General features: G+C 45.6%; 1 protein-coding gene across 4 annotated transcripts in view; it reads left to right on the forward strand.

Annotated features, from left to right (window-relative positions):
* LOC139531928 (CYFIP-related Rac1 interactor B-like) overlaps window positions 1–24,276 on the forward strand; it is a 36,031-nt gene that overhangs the window by 10,761 nt on the left and 994 nt on the right. For 3 of the 4 annotated variants that reach the window (XM_071328928.1, XM_071328929.1, XM_071328930.1), the window contains 10 exons: window positions 1,685–1,773; window positions 14,452–14,534; window positions 14,837–14,958; window positions 15,527–15,632; window positions 19,392–19,531; window positions 21,735–21,812; window positions 22,932–23,048; window positions 23,180–23,259; window positions 23,451–23,577; window positions 23,707–23,777. In XM_071328928.1, the coding sequence (XP_071185029.1) occupies window positions 14,462–14,534; window positions 14,837–14,958; window positions 15,527–15,632; window positions 19,392–19,531; window positions 21,735–21,812; window positions 22,932–23,048; window positions 23,180–23,259; window positions 23,451–23,577; window positions 23,707–23,777 (914 nt within the window). In that variant the 5' untranslated portion in view covers window positions 1,685–1,773; window positions 14,452–14,461. Of the gene's footprint in view, window positions 1–1,336; window positions 1,400–1,684; window positions 1,774–14,451; window positions 14,535–14,836; window positions 14,959–15,526; window positions 15,633–19,391; window positions 19,532–21,734; window positions 21,813–22,931; window positions 23,049–23,179; window positions 23,260–23,450; window positions 23,578–23,706; window positions 23,778–24,276 lie in introns of those variants that run through there. The other variant, XM_071328931.1, reaches the window with a different exon arrangement.

Consider the following 24,276-nt stretch of genomic DNA (forward strand, 5'->3'; position numbering starts at 1 on the left):
AATCCAACTGGTTTTAAAAGATCAGGTTGAAGGATATCTTGTCATGAGGGTTCTCTTCACCAGTGATTCTCAAAGGGTGGGTCAGAAGTCTGGACCCAGTGCTGGGACTGGTCATTCTTGGGTCAGTTAGCTATAAAGCCTTGGTTGTAGTTATCAACATTTACATTTAAGTCATTTAGCAGACGCTCTTATCCAGAGCGACTTACAAATTGGTGCATTCACCTTATGATATCCAGTGGAACAACCACTTTACAATAGTGCATCTAACTCTTTTAAGGGGGGGGGGGGGTTAGAAGGATTACTTTATCCTATCCTAGGTATTCCTTAAAGAGGTGGGGTTTCAGGTGTCTCCGGAAGGTGGTGATTGACTCCGCTGACCTGGCGTCGTGAGGGAGTTTGTTCCACCATTGGGGTGCCAGAGCAGCGAACAGTTTTGACTGGGCTGAGCGGGAACTGTACTTCCTCAGAGGTAGGGAGGCGAGCAGGCCAGAGGTGGATGAACGCAGTGCCCTTGTTTGGGTGTAGGGCCTGATCAGAGCCTGAAGGTACGGAGGTGCCGTTCCCCTCACAGCTCCGTAGGCAAGCACCATGGTCTTGTAGCGGATGCGAGCTTCAACTGGAAGCCAGTGGAGAGAGCGGAGGAGCGGGGTGACGTGAGAGAACTTGGGAAAGTTGAACACCAGACGGGCTGCGGCGTTCTGGATGAGTTGTAGGGGTTTAATGGCACAGGCAGGGAGCCCAGCCAACAGCGAGTTGCAGTAATCCAGACGGGAGATGACAAGTGCCTGGATTAGGACCTGCGCCGCTTCCTGCGTGAGGCAGGGTCGTACTCTGCGAATGTTGTAGAGCATGAACCTACAGGAACGGGTCACCGCCTTGATGTTAGTTGAGAACGACAGGGTGTTGTCCAGGATCACGCCAAGGTTCTTAGCACTCTGGGAGGAGGACACAATGGAGTTGTCAATCAACATGGTTATGTCTATTTGGTGTGTCAAATTCAAAAGGCTTTATTGTTGTGACCATAGAAATACAATGTCTATGGTTGTGACAGAGGACCCCCCCCCCCCCCCCCCCCCCCCAACTTGCACCTCAAACCATTGGCTGATTTTAATTGCAGTGAACACAAGTCTTGGTTGAACAAACATTAAGAATGTTTTGTCTGGGCCCTATTGTAGCCTAACAGGAGGAAGTGTACTAGGGAGTGCAGTGGAAAAGCCGAAGTACACACTGAATGAGAGGAAGTGTTGCACAATAGGAAGTGGTGTGCGTCTGGCCGCTGTGCCTCCCAGTTTCTACAAGACTACTGCAACGTTGCCCATCTCAAGAAACCCAGTCTGCGTGAGAATCACGAAGGGCTGCACCTGTGACTGACTGTTGTCCAATAAATTCTCAACCTCTGGTAACATTGCATTCATGTGGCCTGTAATGTTAAGTGTTCAGTAATCTAGGGATAATCAAGGTCCTGGAGGTTGGAAATGTTTGTTGTGGCCAAGTGAAACTTTTGACCTCTTACATGATAATTGGACCAGAGGGGTAGACCAAGAGGAATGTTGAATATTGTCCAGGTTAAGTTTTGTCTCAAAAAGAAGAAGAAGGAGCAAGAAAATGAGTTGATAAAGACTGTTCATATTTGTTTTGGGAGGATGATTTGACTCACTCTGACTTAATTAACCTTTGTTTTCAGACCCTGACCTCCGCTGGAGGACTGTGACCTTGGCCACCCGCCAGGCTCGGCCTCCTTCCTCCTGACTGACACCTCCAGAGCTTCTGCTGGTTAGTATTAACACAAAGTTACCCCTATACGCTGATCTTGTGTCAGTTTTGTATTTCCCCTACTAATGGTAGGTTAGGATTGGGGGAAGGGGAAACGGATCCTAGTTCTGTAACTAGGGGAATCTTCACCCCGGAGCTATCAACACCCACTGCTGTCATGTCCTGACTCATCTAACTTTAGGGTTCAACTGTAACACCACAGCAAAATATGCTATGCTATTCTGCTACTTTTTCCCCATCAGGGTCACAATGTGGACACGGTTTGTGTAATGCTGGTATGGAAATTAAGTGCGATGTGGGCCATGGATTCGGTCGGAGTAATGCGGGTGCCTCCACTTCCTGCTCTGTTCTCCAAGGCTGGTGGCAGTGCTGCTTATGTAACTAGGGTTTGTCACTGGGTCACCAGGGGTTGTCTGACCTCACGGAGGTGAAGCTGGCAGTCAAGACGAAGTGTTGGAACGTGTTTTTGACAGCAAACGAGCTTAGTCCAGTGGCTTAGGTCTTTCTATCTGATTAATAGTTAGTTCGGCCGGGTTTCTGTCTGAACATTTGTGATAGTTTGTTTTATTTTTGTTATGCTAGTTTAGCCAATGTAAAATGGCTAGCTAGTTAGCGGTGCGTGCTAGTAGTGTTCTATCGGTGATGTCACCTGCTCTGAGAACTTGAATTAGTTGTTTGTGGAGTGTCAGATAAGTTGTAGGTGTGTTCAGAGGGTTCTTAGTTCGAGCTCAGGTTGAATCAAGGAAGAGGGACGGAAGCAACACTGTTACACTAGGTCCCTGACCCTCACACATTCAGTATTTTGTGTTGTTATATCAAAGGTAAGGTGTTCTTCTGTGGAGGCTAATGTGTCTGTTGTGTCCTAGTGTGGCTGTATACAGATGGAAGCTTTTACTGTGATTTTCTGGAGCACCTCACCTACACAACAAGCCCTAGCTACAACTAAGCCTAGAATCTTCCACAGCTTCCTTTCAGTCACACTGGATCAGTCAGAATTAGAAATGGGTGATAACATCACTATTACAGTTCCTGCTTGTGGGATTTTTTCCTCCCTTGTTTATATTTTCCCTTCAGTCTCCTTGGAGACCGTTACCATGGCGTGGCAGCGGAGCTGTCAATCTTGGGCCTAATCAGAGGTGTCAGAGCACGTTGTTACATTACCTGCCCTCCTGTCTCGCTCCACAGCTTCCCACCTGTCTGTCTGATACAGCTGGAGACAATCCAAGCCGTCTAGGACTAAATAAGCCAATACCATTTTATATGTTCTGTGTGGTATGTTTGGTTAAACATCAGTTAATTAAGGGTTTTACATTAAAACCGTAGCCTAACTGAAATATCATGATTATCATGCAATTTGTTACTTGTTAATGCAATAATGGCTTGGCTAAAGCTACATTGGTGTCCCTGCGAGACTCAAATCCACCGGGTTAGCGGGAAACCTAATCTATTTTAGCTAGCTCAGACTTCAGTCTGTGACTCTTTGGCCAAGAGATGGGAAGTGGTAAGTTGTAACTACAGAGTGGAGATGATCGAGTGAATGCGGCATTCCTTTCACTGAACGCTGAGGTAAGATTAGCTTCTGTAAACCAGGGGAGGTGTGTACTGTAGTAAAGTAGCCTGAGGTAAAGCTTTTCACTGTAGCTCTGGTAAAAAAAGAAATATATAATAATGAGGCAGTACTGCCACCAGCTGGTGATGTAAAAAAAAATATATAATCCGTAGACTATGGTATGATGTGTCATACAGTGCTTAGAAAGTCTACACGCCCCTTTCAGTCTTCACATTTTGCTGCCTTTTAAATTACTTCTAAAAATTGAATAGATTTTTTCCCTACCGATATACACAACCTACCGAACTTTTCCAAAGTGAAAGACAAATGTATATACCTTTTTCCAATTTGATGCAAAATAAAACATGTAATCATACCCCAGAGTTAATACTTGGTGGAATCATCTTATGCACCCATTACAGCTGTGAATCATTTTGAATGAGATTCTACCTTTTCACAACTCTTAGGGCAACATAGATTGTTTTGTCAAAATAAGCAGGATTGAGACCGGACCATTATCAACACTTATTGGAAAGCCATTCTGTTGTGTCTTTGACATAAAAAATTGGGAAATTGTCCCGCTGAAAATTAAAACTCTATCCCAGGGTTAGTTATTCAGACAACTGAGGCAGCGTTTCCGCTAACTTTTTATCTGGACTTTGCTCCTTTCATATTTCTTTAGATCCTGACAAACTCCCCAGTCCCTGCCGGTGGCAAGCATACCCATAACATGACGCTGCCACCACAATAATGGAAATATAAAAGGATCAAGAACACTGCATTATCTCCACATTACTGGCCTGGGCCAGAAAGTAAACATAATGAATGAAGCCTTTGTTAAAAAAACAAATCTACCTCAAATCATCCATTCTGTTTGCAACAAGGGTGTTAAGTAATACTGCAAGACAAGCAAATAAATTAATGTTTTGGCTGAAATTAAGTGAAGTGAAACTCTATTTTCATGTATTGTGGTGGCAGAATTGTGCAATGGGTATGGTTTTCACTGGAAGGGACTGGGGAGTTTGTCAGAATAAAAATAAATATGATTGGAGAAAAGCCAAGGTCAAAAGTTAGGAAAACCTGCCTCAACCTAACCCTGGCATAGTTTTATTTTTCAGCCTGGCAATTACAAAAAAAAATAATGCCAAAGCCATACCAGAAAGTATTTCCAAGAAGTGTTGTGTTCATGAGTGGTCCAGTCACAGTCCTGACATACATTTGCTTGAAAATCTAAAGGTTTGAATATTGTTGTCCATCAATGACTCCCCACCAAATTTACTGAGGTTGAGCAATTTGACAAAAACAATGGGTCGATGTTGCCCTAAGAGTTGTGCAAAGTTAGTAGAATTTTATTTTAAACGATTCACAGCTGTATTGGCCGCCAAAGGTGCTTCCACCAAGTATTCACTCTGGGGTGTGAAGACTTATGGGTCGTTCCACGAAAGGGTCCCTTTGATATTTTAAGTAGAAATTGTGCACAAATATTGCATTTTAAAAGCCTGTTACATTAGATGAAGTGCTCTTTTGGGAAATTCAATCAATCTTTTTTTTTTTTTTTTTTATATATATATATATATGAATAAAGACTCACTGAAGTGCCAAAATTAATTGGAAAGTCACTTAACCCCAACATTTCTCGAAGGTTTTACTATCATTGTAAAGCCCTAGTTATGTTGCTTCGTCAGTCATTTCTGAAGATTATTATTTACTTCATGTGATTTAGGGATTCATTTTAAGGAAACAAACAACAACCTGTCCCTCATTTTAAGGTTAACCCTATAGTGAAACTATTCCTTTTTTAAATACTTTTTTCAAAAGAAACATGGAACATAATAGTCAAATCAGTGTAAAAGCAGGTGAGCTGGTTCTACTCTTTCACACAACAAGCTTCCATTCCCCCTGTCACAAGGGGATTTATGGCTGATTTTAAAATGTCATCAACCATGTTACGGCCAACCCTGTTACTTTATTTGGCTGTTATAATGGGAACTTACTATGGTATTTTTATTTAACCTCTTGAGATGGGGAAAACATTTTTTTTATTAAGTTGAATATGTGGTCTTTATAACAGAATGTAAAAATTAGGTGAAATAAATGTTTTTGTTTTTTACCAAGTTACACTACTCAAAAGGCACTTCTTGAACTTTTTTATTTAACCTTTATTTAACTAGGCAAGTCAGTTAAGAACAAATTCTTATTTACAATGTCGCGCCGCCCTACGGGACTCCCAATCATGGCCGGTTGTGATACAGCCTGGATTCGAACCAGCCTCAAGCTCTGAGATGCAGTGCCTTAGACCGCTGCGCCACTCGGGAGCCCACCTACTTGGTGCAATGACCCATATGCAATCAAGACATCTTCATTGTTCTAATTTTTTTAATTTGGAAAATGTTCAATCATTTGTCTTTCACTTTGAAAACGTGGAGTAGGTTGTGTAGATCGGTAGGGGGAAAAATGGAATGTAGTCCCTTTTTGAGATCACATTTTAAGGCGGCAAAATGTGAAGACTGTGCAAGGGGTGTGTAGACTTTCACTAGCGAATGTATATGATGGGTTGTGCGTTTGATTAGTTTGTACAAATGTCTTAATGAATATGTTTCACATGTGTAGTCACTGTGTAGTGTCATAACTTTGCATACTGCCTCCACCATCCATTGTTTACTGACTTACTCTGTGTAGCCAAGCATTCTCTGAGCAGTAGGACTCCTTGGCCTTTGGAACTGCAGTGTTTCACAAAATGGCAACTACACATACAGTACAGAGAGACACTCATGGATCGTGTGGATAAAGACGATTTAGGCGATGTATTTCACTTGGTAAAGTGCCTTCAGGAAATTTTGTCATGTCAAAAATATCTATGACTTTCTTTTCGGCGAACATCTGGGAGACTGCAACAGACACAGGCCCCACATCCCCATGAATAGGAAATGAGAGATGATATCGGTCTGTGATGGGTGATATGCAGAGTGGCTTGTTGTGTCTGCTGATTATTTATGTTCCTGTAGGGTTGACATGCTCTTCACCTCGGCAGCCTCCGCTCTCCTGAGCATCACACTAGTTGTTCGCTCTTTCTCTTTGCTCTCTCACTGCGCCCGGCCTTTCTCTGCAAGCTCTCTCTTTCTGTCTCCTGTTTATCTTGCAGACGTCTGTCTGTCCTATAGGGCAGGCCATATGCAGGCCATAGGAATTATAGTATTACTGTCTCTAATTATGACAATTGCAAATGCACACTGTGGACACCCCTTCAAATGAGTGGATTCGGCTATTTCAGCCACACCTGTTGCTGACTGGTGTTTAAAACTGTTCGACTAACAGCTTCATAAAATGGCTTTCCATGGCCGAGCAGCCACACACAAGCCTAAAATCCCCATGCGGAATGCCAAGTGTCGGCTGGAGTGGTGTAAAGCTCGCTGCCATTGGACTCTGGAGCAGTGGAAACACGTTCTCTGGTGTGACGAATCACGCTTCACCATCTAGCAGTCCGACAGACGAATCTAGAGTTGGTGGATGCCAGGAGAACGCTACCTGTCCCAATGCATAGTGCCAACTGTAAAGTTTGGTGGTGGAGGAATAATGGTCTGGGGCTGTTTTTTATGGTTTGAGCTAGATCCCTTGGTTCCAGTGAAGGGAAATCTTAACGCTACAGCATACAATTACATTCTAGACAATTCTGTGCTTCCAACTTTGTGGCAGCAGTTTGGGGAAGGCCCTTTCCTGTCCATACAGAAATGGTTTGTAAAGGTCCGCGTGGAAGAACATGACTGGCTTGCACAGAGCCCTGCCCTCAACCCCATCGAACACCTTTGGGATGAATTGGAACGCCGACTGCGAGCCAGGCTTAATCGCCCAACGTCAGTGCCCGACTTCACTATTGCTGTTGTTGCTGAATGGAAGCAAGTCCCTGCAGCAATGTTCCAACATCTAGTGGAAAGCCTTCCCAGAAGAATAGAGGCTGTTATAGCAGCGAAGGGGGGACCAACTCCATATTAATGCCCATGATTTTGAAATTAGATGTTCGATGAGCAGGTGTCCACATACGTTTGGTCATGTAGTGTATACATGTTACCCTGTATATTTCGAAATAGACACCGGGTGGCGCTCTAAGCCAATTGTTTGACACTAGCCCCTCTTTGCCCTTGATGCAGTGCAAGACAAGATGTTTGCTAATCTGAGGAGTTACTGCAGTGTTTGTGAGCTGAGGCGGTATCCCTATGTTAGAGGATGGGCTGCAGCAAGTAGCCCAGGTTGCACGACAACATTTAGAACCCTGAACTCTCCACTGCTTTTGAGACCCAACTGGGTTGGTAGAGCATGGCACTTGTAATGCCAGGCTTGTGGGTTCAATTCCCACCGGGGCCACCCACATATATTTTTTTGCATTCACTACTGCTATTCGCTTTGGATAAAAGTGTCTGCATAATGGCATATACTATTAATACAACAGGTTATGCTAATGAATCCAACGTGGTTTTAGTAAAAAGTGACTCCACATCAATGTCAGGGTTGATGCGTGTGCAATTATGATTTTTAATGTTTTGATTGGAGATCTGGTTAATTGGGGAAATTAAACCGTGGACCAAACATCTGGGGAAATAAATATCTCAATCAGTGTCCTTCGTCTTTAGTTTTGCGGTGGTGCCTGAATGATGTGTCGCTGAAGTTGGCGTGTGTGTCCCTACCATCATGGTTCAGAGTTTGGGAGTGGTCGCTCTCCCTCCGCAACGTCTTCAATGTACTGCTGTCCATCACCTCCAGAGGGCGCTCAATGCATTCTGAAAGATACAGGCGCATCTGTACCGAGAATCATCATCTCCCCAAACCTCAGCATGCTCAACTGTGCCCCACCCTTAATCCTGTGAGGGTTCTTCTGAAAATACCAAAACGCGTACCGATCCATGTTACTTACTCTGCTTTTCATCTGAAATGTCATACACTTTCTCTCCGAGATGCTGATGGGCCTACATTCTGCCGCCTATAGAGTGTGATTTGAAGGGTTCTGTGTGGCGTCCATAACTCCGACACAGTCAAAAGGTCATTTGTGTAATGATGGTTTGGGGCTGTTTGCAGTGACTGGGGCTGGAGTTGGAGAGCTGGGGGGGGGGGGGGACCTACGACATGCAGTCTGTGCCCCACCTTATCCCCACCCCTCACTAACTACCACCCCCACAGGCAGGAGTTGGAGGAGTCTTCAGGGTGGAGGGTTTGGGGCTGTGGGGAAGTGTTTCTCTCTGCCCCATTACACCCCATTTGTAGTCGTCTGCATGGAGGTCACCAGGTCAGCCCTTATCCACCGCACTGCAGTGATCCAGAGGTTGCTCTGTCGACTTTTGAATGAATGGTATAGCCGTTGCGTCTTAAAGAATAGCCCTGTAACTGTTTACCAAAAAAGTGCCGGGGTGACCTTAGTAGTTGTTTTACCTGTTTATTACATAAACATTTGATAATTGTTTATTACATGATATCACGTTGAGTATAAAGTAGTCAACAGTTTTTAGATAATCCTAAGACAGTAGCCTAACAGTGTGCTTGATAAGGAAAAATGTATTGATGAAACTGATGTATGAAGCCCTGTGTGTGTGTGTGTGTGTGTAGCCTAGCCTACTGTAGTTGTTTCCATGGTTTCTGGCTTTGATCAGGTGCAGTCCATAGATGAGGGCTTAGCTGAAGCTCCTGGTTTCATCTCTCTCTCTCTCTGTGATTTCTGCTGCTTTGGTTGGTCTCTTTTAGATTTCAGCGGTTTATTTTTATCTCCAAATGTGCATTAATTGTAGTTTGGCCTCAATCTGTGTTGAATTGTAAAAGTAGTAGGCTACATTGTGATGCAAAGCAGGAGGAAAAACATGACTGCAGTTATCCTCCTCAATCAGCAAGGTGCTAGAGATGCAGTATCATTGTTATGGTGAGCCTAATAATGCATGATGATACTGCAGACTGACTGGCATTAGCTGTCAGTCATGATATTTATTGTGGTTGTTATGGTTTGGTCTCTATTTGACTGGTTTTGAAGGTTTGTTTTTATTTTGCAGGTTGAATCTGTTTTGGTGCCCTTTTCTTATGGTGTTTACTACAATATAGCACACGGAGGGGCGTGGCCACGGGGTTAATCAAGTTCAAACCATAAACAAACAAACTGCATGTCCCCTGCCCATGGCCCCCCTCCCTCTCGTCACCATGTGCCCCAGTAAGCTCCCTCCCAACAGAGTCAGCTGGGTGGGGTTGACTCACTGGGGAGGGTAAGGGGTACAGTAGGGGGTGCAGGGGGAAATGCGTGCCAGCCCCATTTGGGAAGTTCTTCCCCCTTTTTTTCTGCCTGTCCGATCGGGCCAGCGTCAGCGAGCTCCGGCGGGTCTGGGCCTGGCTGACTGGGCTAATGCGATGTGGCGTGTCACCCGGAGAATCTAGGTCAAGTTTAAAGCTGCCTCTCTGCTCCCGCCACTGCAGCACTCTGACTGACGCTCCTCTGTTTCTCCCCAAAATACACACCCACATGCACATCTTATAACCACACATTATTGACACACATTATACATCCTTATCTAAATACACATTTAAATAATTTCTATCAAATATGCACCTATATACATTTTTACGCACACACACACAAACACACAAACCCTCTCCCCATCCCCCCCTCGAAGCCCCAGGCGAGCGCTCAGCCTCTCCACGGCATTGGCCACGTGATGCGGCGGGCTGTCTGAGTCTGTCTGGAGGGAGGGGAGGAGAGGGGAGGAAGGAGGGCGTTGTTTTTCCCCGCTGGCTGGGCATCACTGCCGTAGTAAGACTGGGTCGGCACGTGGATCCGCATGCTGCTGCAGAGAGAGAGAGCAGCATAGTAGTAGTGGAATGTCAGCACTATCCCCATTACCCTGCAGCCCTGAGCTGTTTTTCTAGGACACCTCTGCAGACCCGGAGCCTCCAGTCCAGGATTGTTTTGCTGGGTTTCCACGGTTGGGGTGGTATGGTGTGTGTGACTCTGGGAGGATCATCCTGGGGTCACCACGTTCAATGGGCGTGGCACTAAATATTGGGATCTTCTTCAGTACTGATGCAGCGGAGGTCTCATCACTCATGTTTTTATTATTCCTCCACTGTGTCTTTATCACAGTCCATTCACATTTTTACCTTGAAATAATCCAAACAATTTAGAATGTTTTGCGAGAAGAAATATTGGCAGTATGAGTATTTTGTGAATGATTTGTAAATTGACACTTTTTTAAAATTTCACATGACAGCAATTTGGAAAATTTCAAGTCACAATTTGCTTAGTGAAATTGTTCAGGTAGTTCCGTGAGCGGGATAGTGCTGGATGCTGGAAAAAATTCCTTCACTGCCTGTTCACCAGATCCCTTCGCTCCCCTCCCTAATCCTCTGTTTTTGTGGCATTACCTCATCTGTATTAATATATTCATGTGCGTTCATGTTCAGGTCTTACTACTGTACCATCTCCTCTCCCAGAGCTCGTGTCTGATTGGCTACCCACTTGTTTTCAATGGTACCAGCTTTTTGGGATTCCATGGATACAGCGCATGGTTGGGCAGAGCGGCTCAGCCAATAGGAGAGTGTCGTTGAGCTGGCGGTTGTGAGCAGTGCCCCCTGGCCCTAGACGAGCCCCCCCTCCCCTTCTGCGAGCACGCGATCGCCCAGTGGGGGGGTCCAAAACAAAAACAACCCCACCCTGTCCTCTGTCCACGGGGTCGGGGCTCCTGTTAACACATCAGAACCTTCACTACCAAGGGAGGGGCATCAAACCACCCCCCTCCTGTCTCTTCTCTTGCATTCCTCTACTCTAAACACTTCCAATACTCTACTCCTCTTCACGCACCCATTATTTAAAGCAATTGATCATTACCACCAACCATTTATCACTGGCACATTATAATTTCTACTGTACCAGTAAGTGTTTGAGATACACATGCATATATATATATATGTGTGTGTGTGTGTGTGTGCGTGCTTTTTGGTTACCATTTAATAGGTTTAGCTTTTCATTTGTTTTGAATGCGAACCTGGGGTCTGTAATTCAACGTTCATTTCTGCTGGCGTGGAGAGAAAAAAATACTGAAACTGTCCTAATTTCAACTCCAACTTTTTCCGTGAACTGGAGGATCCTCTCTTGCACTTTGAAATGCGAAGCCGAAGCCACTGCAAATCCCCAGTCCTTAAAATGACCTCATTGCAGACTGAGCGAGGGAGCTGTGGGCCTTTGGTGCTGGCCCTGGCAGTGTTTGGCCATGCCCGTGTTTAGCTCGCTGAGGCTGATGGTGGCACCACGACCACGTCTCCTCCTGCTCAGCTCAGTCACTCTGCCTCTCTGAAAGGGGGCAGTAGAGGACTAAGGGAAAGGCGTAGGTAGCCAGGGCAAGCTCACTCACACTGCATGTAGGCTAGAGTAAGCCTATTCATTCAAAAGCAGGGTGAGGTGACTGCACCTCTCTCCTCCATCTGAGGATAACCAGCGGGGTGATTCCGCCCTTCTCTTCCTCTCATCGGCCTGTCCGATATGTGGCTACCACAGGTACCAGGTAGTAGGAAGGCAGCCAGTGAGTTTCCAAGGAGGGGCCAGTGTGTAGCAACAGCACTCAGGTCTTGTTAGTGGAGAGTGTTAGGACGGGGCCGGGCATGGCAGGAGGCAGGTGGTGCGGTGGGTCACATGGAAACAGGGTCAGTGTGCAGGGAGAGGGAGAGATTATTTATGATAGTGGCAGGGAGTACTAGTGTAGACACGGGTAGAATTAATGGGTCCTGGATGCCTGGAAAACATCTGGAAAATGGCTTTAAAAGGATAATTGTATTTATTCATCATTACTAATTCAACCACAAGAAGGGAATATTTTGTTTATTGTTACTAGCCTGTAGCTTTAACTTGCCTCTAGGCATCACTTTGTCACTTAGCTTGCTTTCTGCACTCACTCATTCACAATCCCTCGTTTGCAATGACTTTCGACTTGCAACTGAGTCTCACTCTGAGTTTGTTTTAACCTGCCACCGGTAGTCAGACTATTCACCCTGTCACCAAGGTTACGTCTCTCAGCCATCTTCAGCCTGTCACCTGGCTGTCACCGGTCCACCTCACTCTGTCACAACCTAGCCAGCAGCAGCACTTGAATGTTCAAGACAAAATGAGCCTTCCCTCTACCCCTGATCCAATGCAATTTCCTAGGAGTCTTGACCTTTTGTCTCTCAGCACGGTACAAACCGACCAGGTCTCTGTGCTTTCTACTTGTAGAGAGATGCACTCCGGCAAGGTGTTGTCTTGACAGGATGTCACTCCTGATTACATAACACACAGCTCCAGACGGGGAGACATTATGACCTACATCCCGCTGGCTGCCTGGCGTTTGGCTGGCTGTCTCAGCCTACGGCAACACTGCCTGTAGCGTAGCCAAGTCATATAGACTGTAGGAGCGATCATAGACCAGAGTCATAATACTGTACGACCTCTCATAGGCCCGTATTCACAAAGCGTCTCAGAGTAAGAGTGCAGATCTAGGATCAGTTTAGCCTTTTGAATAATATAGTGAATAAGCTACTACTTAGCTACCAACGTGATCCCAGATCAGCCCTGCTACTCTGAGACGCTTTGTGAATACGGGCAACAGACTACAGTCATAGTAGGAGCACTCATAAACTACAGTCCAAAATACTGTAGCAGCAATCAGACTTCGACAGAGTCTGGGCAGTGTGACTGCTCCAGGCTGTCTGATTCTGCAGAACTGTACATGTTTATGCTCCCTATTTTCCATATTTTATACTGTTTCCTCAACATGGCTTTCTAGGGAATGACTCAGTGCTGTGACCGACAGTCTAAATTGTACCTCAGGATTGGAAAGTGTTGTACAGTAGCGCATACAATGTGTAGTCCTGTACCATACTCCTATTCGCTGTCCTCAGTATGAGTCATTGGCTAGGAATGAACTTTGACGACATGCTTTGGAATAAGCTCAAACTAATGTGTTCAGCCCTGTCAGTATTAAGAACATTTGTGTGTGTGTGTCTCTCTCTGCCTACCTGTCTGCACACACACACACACACACACAACACGGGAGCCTCTCACCCACAGTGCCGACAGCAGGGGTTCCTTCTCCCACTGTTCCAACTAGATAAGAACTGTACAGCAGTGGTTTCCCCTGGCTCGGTTTGGGGTTGGTTTCACTGTGTTTTCCAGGTACTGGGTGAATCTGTGGCCTTCATATTGACAGCAGAGAGAAGCTGGGGAAGGATAGGGGGCTTAGTTCTCACACTACTCCTTCTGAGGTGAGATTATCTCCCCTCCCCACACGCCCCTCTGCCCTCCTTTTCCAGGAATCGACTGCCTCGCTTCTGGGAAATCTGACTGGTTGGAAACAACTAGAGATTACAATTCAGTGTTTTTGAAGCAGTGCTTTTTTTTGTGATTGGAATGTGTTCGCCCGAGTGCCTGTCTGTTTCCGTTTTCTTGCCAACCCTGTGTGGAATTGTTATACCAAATTGCCATGTTTTTGGCATAATAATGGTAACATGGAGCTGGCAAGAGTGCTGAAACAGACTCAGGCTAGGAAAATGTTCACCATGGGGGTTCATGTAGGATTCACAAACAGTGCAAAGTCCTGAATGTCTCACTTTTGTAGTGGGAATCAGATCATGATAAGACATCCAGGTCATTTTCCTATTGTAGAGACGGTCGGGATTTAAACTCTGAACACTGTTAGGTTAACATCTGAATTTGTGCATGTGCAGGGTGTGTGGCCCTCCCTCCCTAAGGAACATAGAAGCTAATTTAACAGACTAGTTTGCATATAACGGCTGTTAGCAATCGCTAGATGTAAATGCTTATCAGGAGGGAATTGAGGGAAGCGGAGACGTCACACTCGGTTGGACTTCTTCTCCAAGGCAGAGCGATTCCCCTATTTCAGATACTATTTTAAGAGGGGGGGGTGGGCTTTTTGGGGACATCTGGTGGGCCAAGGCTCGGCACAGGAAAACCACACAGGATCTCGGAGGGCCCATCTGGGGTTCAGGGGCCACTGGAGCAGAGAGGAGGAACAGGAGTGGGCACCAGGGTTGTGTGCCCCCCTCAATACCACCACACTTAGCTACCAACACAATGAAGTTGAATCTTATTGTTGTGTTTTCTCTATTTGTCTCCGCAGGCATCGTAACATGGGGAACCTGCTAAAAGTTCTGACTTGCACAGATCTGGAACAAGAGCCCAATTTTTTCCTCGATTTTGAAAGTGAGTTTCATTACCATCTCGCTCTTCACACTTGAGCTTCCAATCGTACTTGTTTTAGCTGTTGCCCTTCTTACCCCCTCGTCTGTCTCTGTTCTGCCCAGAGGCTACAGAACCTCATCTATTTCCCATTTGCATCACCAGCTATTCTGTTAGCTATGGCGTGGCCATTGGGGGGGTGTCTGGATTGGAATAACAATCAGAATAGAGATGTAGGTCTGCAGACTAGCGCCTCTTCACCTCTATTTGTAGACTCCCTCCCAGACGTAGAAAAACCCACTTGACTGTCTTCCTGTGTCCACTAGATGCTCAGCCCACGGACGCAGAACGAGAGGTGTGGGAGCAGGTGGACCTGGTGCTGAAGGACGCTCGGGGAGTCCTGGACGAACTGCAAGCGTACAAGGGAGCGGGTCAGGAGATTAGAGAGGTACAGGACTGGGAGAAGGGCCCGTTTCCTCAAAATATCTCAGATTAGCAGAGTGCTGATCTAGGATCAGGCCCCTCCCTCCTTGTCCAAGTAATCTTATTCATTATGTTCTAAAAACAGAACCTAGATCAGAACTCCTACTCTTTATGAATACGGGCCCACGTCAGGAGATCAAAGATACAAGACCCAAAATAACTCTTAAACATTCATTATAACTGGGTAGTTTGACCCCTGAATGCTGATTGGCTGAAAGCCCTGGTATATCATATACCACGGGTATGACACAACATGTAATTAGAGCAGTAAAAATACATTGGTATCCAGTTTATAATAGCAATAAAGCACCTCAGGATTTGTGGTGTATGGCCGATATACCATGGCTAAGGGCTGTATCCAGGTACTCCGCGTTGCGTCGTGCTAAGAACAACCCTAATCCATGGTATAATGGCCATATACCACACCCCCTCGGGCCTTATTGCTTAATTATAGACCAGTGGCTTGATCAGGCTCCAGAAGGTGATTAAACTCTTCAGACTTGAATAAACATCTCGTCTTTTCTATCTGCCAGGCGATCCAGAACCCCGGCGACGAGGTGTTACAGGATGCGGCATGGGCGGCCGTGGTCCACCTGGTGGGGAAGCTCAAGAAGTTCTACCAGTTCTCCCAGAGATTAGGTATGTCTGAGGCCTAATTTTAGGATCAGTTTAGCCTTTTTAAAGACAACAATGAATAAAGATGACATGGACAGCTGGGGACCGGATCCTTGATCCAGCGCTCCTACGCTGAGACGAGTGATACGGCCCCAGTCCCGTGCTTCAGGTTAAATATGTAGCACTATAATACAACACCCACACCTGACTGAGACTAGTGATGTGCGTCCTTCAGAGCTTTGGTACGCAATGTCCTAATGCAAAAGGTCATATAAACGCCTGTGCCAGAGGTTGACTAGCTCCAGCTTCTCTAGAGGTTACATGTAAGAGACACACCCCTCTTGTGACCTTAGCCGTCTGCATGCTCGATCACATCGGCGATATCGACTGCAGGAAATGAACACGCATTGCTCGCGCACACACTCCCAGCCCACACAAACAAATATGCAGCGCAAACCCCCATAGCTTTGCATTCATTAACATGATGCTTGCTTGCGTTGCACTCCGAATAGACCTGATACTCCCCTCCTCCCAGAGGTGAGGACTCATTATCATGGAGAGAGAGAGCGACGAGAGGGGGGGATGTGACCCCGAGGGAGAGAGGAGCAGCCCGCCCCCTCCTTTTGCCGACCTTAACCCCTTAATCTAGTGGCGGGCGGCTGAGACTGCAGTCTCTGCGGGTGTCAGGGTGCTGGTTGGAGGAGGTGTGATCGGGTCACGTTAGCTTTCAAGGTCTGCATTATCGAAATGCAGACCCTCCCAGAAAAAAATCTGTTTTTAATAGATTTCACCTGCATTCTAATTAAACAATCCAACATTTAAATACATGGCTCTACTCAGTGTTCTAGAATGCGTCAGTTCAAGAGGGTGCTATGTGAAAACAACAGTTTTCTTTATTCTATGTTATTAGAACCAAATACAAGAATCATTCATCTGAGTGGTTTTATAGCCTAATATGCTTGTACTCGACAGTGTTGATGAAATACGAACATCATACTGTAGGTGCATTGGGGAAATGACGCGTTCGTGACACGCATTTGATTTAATTAATTCTGAATAAGATTTATTTGATTTTCATTATTTAATGTTCTCCATTGTAACCAAAATGAACAAATAATCTAACTCTGGTTCGAACTTTAGCAAACAAACTAGTCTGAAATTGGCCACAAATGTTCTCTACATGAAATGAGACCACTTGGCCTATCTTACCACCTCATCTCTCTCCCGCTGTTGTTCTCTATTGCAAAAATGGTGCGTGCCCTAGAAAAGTACAAATGTCGTGAAAAATGTCGGTGCCCCCATTTTAATTTATTTTATTTTTGTATTTGTCATTCGTTTCTCTAGGTGATCACTGCCTATGCATTAGCGTTTCTTCATCAGATTTCAGTTCGTGAGCTGAGCGGGCTCTGTGAACACTTCGGCAAGTCTTGAATGAGACTTCCTGTCACACACACACACCCTCCCCGCAGGCAGGCAGAGAGCAAGAGTGGGGTTTGGAGGATGAAGAGACATTTTGGATAATCGCAGCGAGTCTATTTAATATAACAAGTTGGAACTTGAAATTGAATGAATTGGTCAAATATACCTGCATTTTCAGAATGCAGCAAAAATAGAAAAACGTGAACAATTCTGGTGTGTGTTATGTAATGAAGTAGGTCATCTCCCCGCTCCACTGCTCTGACTCTGGGGGCCACCTTCGCCGCCGACTGACTCCCCTACAGACAGACAGAGAGGATGACTGCTGGCTGAGAGATGACTTTATCAGACGTCTCTGTGTTATTACTCAATTTTCTGGGGGCGTATTTCCCAACATGACATTACCTTTGAAACAACCTTCCACAATATCATAACTGTCACTCATCATTCCTGCCTAATCATTTTTAGTAGCGCATCACATTTAGTCCTCATTTAAATGTGATGCTTCCACCAATGGACGTCTTCAGGACAGGAGCCCGTTGACCGCAGGGTTGGAGTAAATACCCGCCGCCCTCTGATCCTCCCACCCATTTCCTCTCCCGAAGTGAACCAAGCTCCGCAGCAGCGCCCACCTAGTCTGTGTGCCCGCATTCCGCTCGCCTGCTCTGCCGTGACCTAATGGGATCAGACGTCCTTCCCCTCCTCCCCCTCCAGCAGTGATAGTACCTCGATTCAGATACTAGGCCTAAACCCATCTCAACTTCTGTTTTGACTGGAGGGGGGTGCATCACCAAGGCCATTTTTAAATCAGCCCCCTCCTCGCTGCTGCAGCAGAAGCAATACACTGGCCAAAGCATATGGGGATCAGGGGATCATCACAGAATAGCCAACGTGCTCAATTTACTGGACTGCTCTGACTGCATTGCCAGCTTGCATTCCACCTCTGAAAAACCTCCCTCTGCGGATCACTGTCTCTGTTAAGTGAGCATCATGGCCAAAGGTCTCCATTTGTTTTCGTCCTGGCTTATGGCGGTGTGCGTATCTGTATATACCTTGTGCTGAACTGAAAGTGGTAAGAAACGAGTTGAGAGTAAATAGATGCTCAGCGTACTGATTGTGTGCGTCCATGCGGAAGTTAGCGTTATTGTGCAACCAGATTAGAGTGTTTGGTTTGGTTTTTCAGGGTTATGTCATTATTGTAAATCTAGTCATCTTAGTGAGTCTAGACTGAGTCCTTCTTCAGTCTCTGACTGAAACCACATTTTCCCTCATGGACGGTTTTGTCATTGTTTATTTATGGTTAACATCTTAGTGCTTCCGTTGGCTATCTTGAGACATGGAAATGCAGGCAAATCATTTGTGTATCGATTGCGTTAGGTCTTCGGGAAATGCACAGTTTGCCTGGATACTAGTGGAGATTTAAATAAACTTGTATTTGTTACATGCTTCCTAAACAACAGGTGTGGACTCACAGTGAAATGCTTAGTTATGGGCCCTTCCCATCAATACAGAGAGAAAGAAAATAGAGATATATATATATATATATATATATAATAGATAAACAATAGATAAACAATGAGTAATGATAACTTACGGAGTCTATGTGCAGGTGTACGAGGTCATTGAGGTAGATATAGTTAGGAATAAAGTGACTAGGCAACAGGATGAATAATAAACAGTAGCAGCAGCGTATGTGATGAGCCAGAAAAGGTTAGTGTCAACGGGGTCAATGCAGATAGTCAATGCCGCTTGCTTCATTGTACAGCTTGTATGTTACTACAGAACTGTGTGGTTTACCCAAATAAAGCCATGTGATGTCTTTGTGTTTACCTACTGTCTGAACAATGGCGGTAAGCCTGGATGAAGAGCGCCCCCCCCCCCTCTCGTTACAATGAGATAATTAGGCTCATGTCTCATCTCTATCGGATTAGGAGATCTTCCCATCCCCCACCCTCACCCCTAGAGACAGCTCTTCCCTATGCACCTCTCCCCTCCTCAACCCCACATTGTGCCCAGGGCCCTATGCCAATCACCGCTCAATCGCATGTCCCTGTTTTGTACAGCTACCCCCCCATCAGGGCAATTGTATTTGGCACACATTTGTGTCATAATGTACATGCCGATTGTTGTGTTTATTAGGCAGATATTTAACTTATCATTCAATCCACAATTGTACATTTTCTCCCCCTCTCCTCATCTGACACACTCTCCTTGTCCCTGTCTAACAGAGGCAGGAAATTCTAGTTGGCATACATTTTGATATCATGATGTTCTTCATGATTGTTATGTTTATTAGGCAGATATTTAAACTAATCATACACGACACACAACGGTCTCTAACACCCTCTCCTCGTCCGTGCGCTACAGAGGCGGCGCTGCACAGCCTGCTGGGACCCCTGACCAGTGAGACTTACGACGACCCCACTCAGCACCTGGAGCGTGAGCAGGCGCTGGCCAAGCAGTTCGCCGAGATCCTGCACTTCACACTGCGCTTCGACGAGCTCAAAGTACGTCCCATCACATCCCTGGCCTCCATTTTTACTCGATTTTGCCCAGAGTCCCCGTTTTCTCATTTCATTCATCGCTTGTTGTTGACCTAAGCTAGAGCTGTTGTTGGTTGTACATGGTTCACCTATTCCTTTTGGTAGCATGCTAGCTAGCGCTGTCATTAGCATAACAAGGTGTTAATACCCTGTTAATTAGGTGTTAGTGCTGTACATGATTAAGCCTCAGCCCCATAACATATAATAAGTATTTAATTGGTACGTTAGGATCGGTTCCTGGGAGTGCTGTAATTCTATAGTCTTCTACACTGCTGGAATGAATTAATTAATGAATGAATGAACAATGATGTTGTGGATAGGGATGACTAATAGGATAGTGTAGTTGGCTGGGGCTCTTTGGTTGCATCCCAAATGGCACCCTTTGCAGTGCACTACTTTTGACTAGGGTCCATAGGGCTCTGGTCAATAGTAGTGCACTACTGTATGTAGGGAATGGGGTTCCATTTGGGAAGCACCCCTTATTTGGGCACCAGTCTTCAACACATAGAAACATGGTTTATAGTTGATCCCAGGGGAAAAAACCCACAGATTGCTTGTTTGTCTGAGTCGCAGACGATACTACAATACAACTCGCAAGGCCTCTTTAGGCACCCTGTTTCCACACACACTCCTCAAACCAGCACCCTGACACCCCCAGGCAGTCCGCCGAGACGCCCCAATTAGCCAGCCCCCCTGCCCAGTCTCCCCATACCCTGCATAGGGTCTAAAAGCATGAAGGTAGGGTGGTGCAAGGTGCCATGCCAGGCACCATTCATCAATCTTTCACTCCCCTTACCCCGACCACAGGCATTGACCTAGTTCGAACACTCACCCACCCGCCTGCCTCCTTTTTTAAAATATATTTTTTTAAAGCCACTCATTGGTGAAATGGGGCTGTCTGGCCCTGGCACTAGCCACTAGCACTGACCGTCTAGCTGTAGCTAAGTGGACATAGACTTGGTACCAGTCCATTATGGTGGAATTACTATACTGCTCGTGCCGGCCAGGCGTTAAGACACTGCAGGGCTAATAATGTGCTGCTAGGGGTAATTAGGGAGGCGTCTTCCTGTATTGGAGGAGCAGGAGGTTGATGTGCCGGACGGGGCCCACTGATTGATCAGTGGCTTATTGGAGGGTCAGCTATGCTCAAGGCAAGGTCTAATGATCCTCTTTGTGAAAGGAAGGCAGCAGGGCAGAAGGCGGCAAACTTTTGGGCTCGTGGGCCACATCAGGATTTCGAAATTCAACGGAGGGATGCACAGGTTTTTGGGGACCGATTTTGTTTGTCAAAATCTGAGAGCCAGAAAAAGGGCGCTTTTCAAAAAAATACATACTTTACTTTCTCAAATAAAAAATGGAATCAAATCCGCTAATGTTTTATTAGTCACGCTTCGTAAACAACAGGTGTAGACTAACAGTTAAATGCTTACTTACGTGTCCTTTTCCAACAATGCAGAGATGAGAGAAAAAATATTACATTAAAATAGAAATGGTGACACAAGGAATAAATATACAGTGAATAACTAACGAGTAGTAAGAACATGGCTATATATCTAGTTTTATCTACTGTATACTCTATCTAGTTTTAGACGTTCAAGAGTGGCATGGATTGGGGGGGGTTTTGTTTCGTTTTTTGCTCATAAAAATAAGCCCCCCCATCCCCATTTTTATTTTATTTGTACATGTTTCTTTACTCAAACCTCCCACGGGCTGAAATCTGAGCCGTAGTTTGCCCACCCCTTCTCTAACCTATACTGTCTGTTCAGCCTCTCGTCCTCATTGTTGATGCTTCTGTCACGATGCCAAACACACTGAGCCACTGCTAAAGGGAGCTAACAAGGACTTAATTCATTGACAAGTGAAAATAAATGCATTCTAGTTTAAAGGAATGGTGAGGAAATATCCAGCGGTATAAAATCCGCTTCAGTAAATAAATGGAAGATTTTAATCCTATCAATGTCCTTTTCGTTCCATCTCCGCCCCCAGCTATGTATCTGCCTCGTTTGCCAAAACATCCTGTCATGACGATGGTGCATTTGATCCAGAGAGCTGAATGTCTGCTGCCGCAGGCCGTGTGTTCTACCTTCGGACACACAGGCAGGCGCACGCACACACACGCATGCGCCAAGCCCTGTTTGTAATGTTCACGTTAATCCTTGTGTTGCAGATGACTAACCCTGCCATCCAGAATGACTTCAGCTATTACAGGAGAACATTGAGCCGCATGCGGATCAACAATACACCGGTGAGCTGACGTCTATAATCTATGGGGCTGATGAGCTCCATTTTGGTAGTCTACACCACAGACCCTGTGCCCTATTCCTCTACCCTTCCTCTTCATCAAGCTCAGCAGGAGGCCAAGTGTTCGTCCTGCTCTACATGGGGCCATTAACATTACAGGCTATATAGGGGCATTAAGGGCTGTATGACAACTATTTCATCATTAGATCTCGCACTTAGTTTGTCATAAATACATTTAAAGGCAGTACAAGTTAAGTGTGTTATCTCTATCACCCCCCCCCCCCCCCGCACCAGTAATTTTATTGGGAAAGGGACATGTATTGGAGCACCTCAGGGCTCAGTATTATGTTTCTTGATATTTTAAACGATTTGGAATGCAGTATTGTTCAGATGAGAATATTCTTGTGATTTAGTATGACAGGTGTCCAAAGGACAATCCAGACTCCTTTCTCCACCCAGCCGTGCTTCAAAAAGACTGACGGGATACCTTTTTCAGTGACACCAGAGAAAAGTCTGAATTTTTCAATAGCTCTTTTAGTGTATAAAATGAACAGAATTCACTCTTGTTCTCGAGACACACGTCTGTGTCTGGCCTGCAGCAGCTTTATGCCATTACGCAAATGGCCCCCAGACGGTCCAACTGTTAAGACCTGTCACTGCTAGAGCCCGTCTCCGATGGCACCATTTTCCCTTGATGGGGCACTACCCATAGGGCTTTGGTCCAAAGTAGTGCACTATGTAGGGAATATGATGCTATTTGGGACGCAGCACCATCTCTAGCTAGCCACTGAAAATTCCCTCCAGCTCAGCAGTACAAAGGAGCATTACTTTGCACTCAGCATTCACGCACTGACTACTGGAATCACTGAGACATTTTATACAAAGACACGAGACGTATCTGTTCTGGCGGAAAATACATTTGTTCTTATTCAAACGTGATAATTTTTTTATGTGACACGTCTTGACGTTCTGGGGGATTATTCATTCCGCATTAGAAAATAAAGGCAGTCTTTAAGGCAGGAAAAGCATCTCCTTGCCATTACTGAAAATTTTTCTCGACCAGCAACTTCTGCCTCAATAATATCCACGGTAAACGGTGACTTTTTTTGTTTTGTTTTTTCAGGCAGAGGGGGAGAATGAAGTCAACAACGAGATGGCCAACCGGATATCTCTGTTCTACGCCGACGCCACGCCTATGTTGAAGACATTAAGCGACAGCACGACAAAGTTTGTCTCAGAGGTGAGGGGTTTCACAGCTTCCTTACCTGGCAACCTTGACATTTGACACTTTTCTCATTAGTAATCAAATTGACCAATACAACAATGCCGTTTACAGAAGAAAAAAAACATCCCCTCTTTCTGTTTGCTCAGAATAAGAACTTACCCATCGAGAACACGACAGACTGCCTAAGCACAATGGCGAGCGTGTGCAAAGTCATGTTGGAAACGCCGTAAGTGATCCCTGTCCTCACTAAATCAAGATCATGTCATAAACTGCAGATGATCTGGGCCCATATTCTTAAAGCGTCTCAGAGTAGGAGTGCTGATCTGGGATCAGTTTAGCCTTTTAGATCATAAGGAATATAGTTATATGGGCAGGGTGGACCTGATCTATATCATCAATCTGTGTCTGTGTTTCCAGGGAGTACCGAAGCCGCTTCACCAGTGAGGAGACGGTCTCATTCTGCCTGCGTGTCATGGTGGGCGTCATCATCCTGTACGACTACGTGCATCCTGTCGGAGCCTTCTCCAAGTCCTCCAAAATTGATGTGAGTGCAGGGAGGAGCTATGTTCCTGCATGCTCCCAGTCCCAGAGGATTGGACACGCGTGCACACACACACACACAAACACACACACAAACACTGATTCATCTTACATGGCGTTTTCTGCTTCCTAGATGAAAGGGTGCATCAAGGTCCTCCGAGATCAACCGCCCAACAGCGTAGAAGGCCTTTTAAACGCTCTCAGGTAAGGCCCAGCGTTTCTGTAGCATCAACAACTCTTTTCGTTAACAGAAGACGTTTGACTGAATATCATTGCAACCTTTTTCCTCTCACACTTTAACACATGCTTATTGTGAAATAAAATACAGCCATATTTGGCCACTTTCCCTTCATTATTATTTACTCGGGATTCAAATCGATATGTGTTTAGTGTTTTGAGTTATATGTCAAATCCCACAGTTTTAGATTTATAGAAGATCAGAGAGGATTACATTTCTTTGACCCCTGGCCCCCTACTCTTTTCTCAAATCTAAGTGGCTGACACCTGCATCTGTTCGCAGCTGACATGGCCATTTCCATGGCAACCACACTCACATCTGCATATCACACCATCAGGGCCATCGGGCATACTCAGTCGCTTTCCTCCAGTCGTGTGAGGTCACTCCAAGGCCTCCCGCCTCCAGCCCTCTTTTCTCTCTCTCACTCTCTCTCTGTTTGTATGGGATTGCACCTCCGTCTATGAG

Source organism: Salvelinus alpinus, chromosome 10, assembly GCF_045679555.1.
Source record: "Salvelinus alpinus chromosome 10, SLU_Salpinus.1, whole genome shotgun sequence".
NCBI classification, from domain to species: Eukaryota; Metazoa; Chordata; class Actinopteri; order Salmoniformes; family Salmonidae; genus Salvelinus; species Salvelinus alpinus.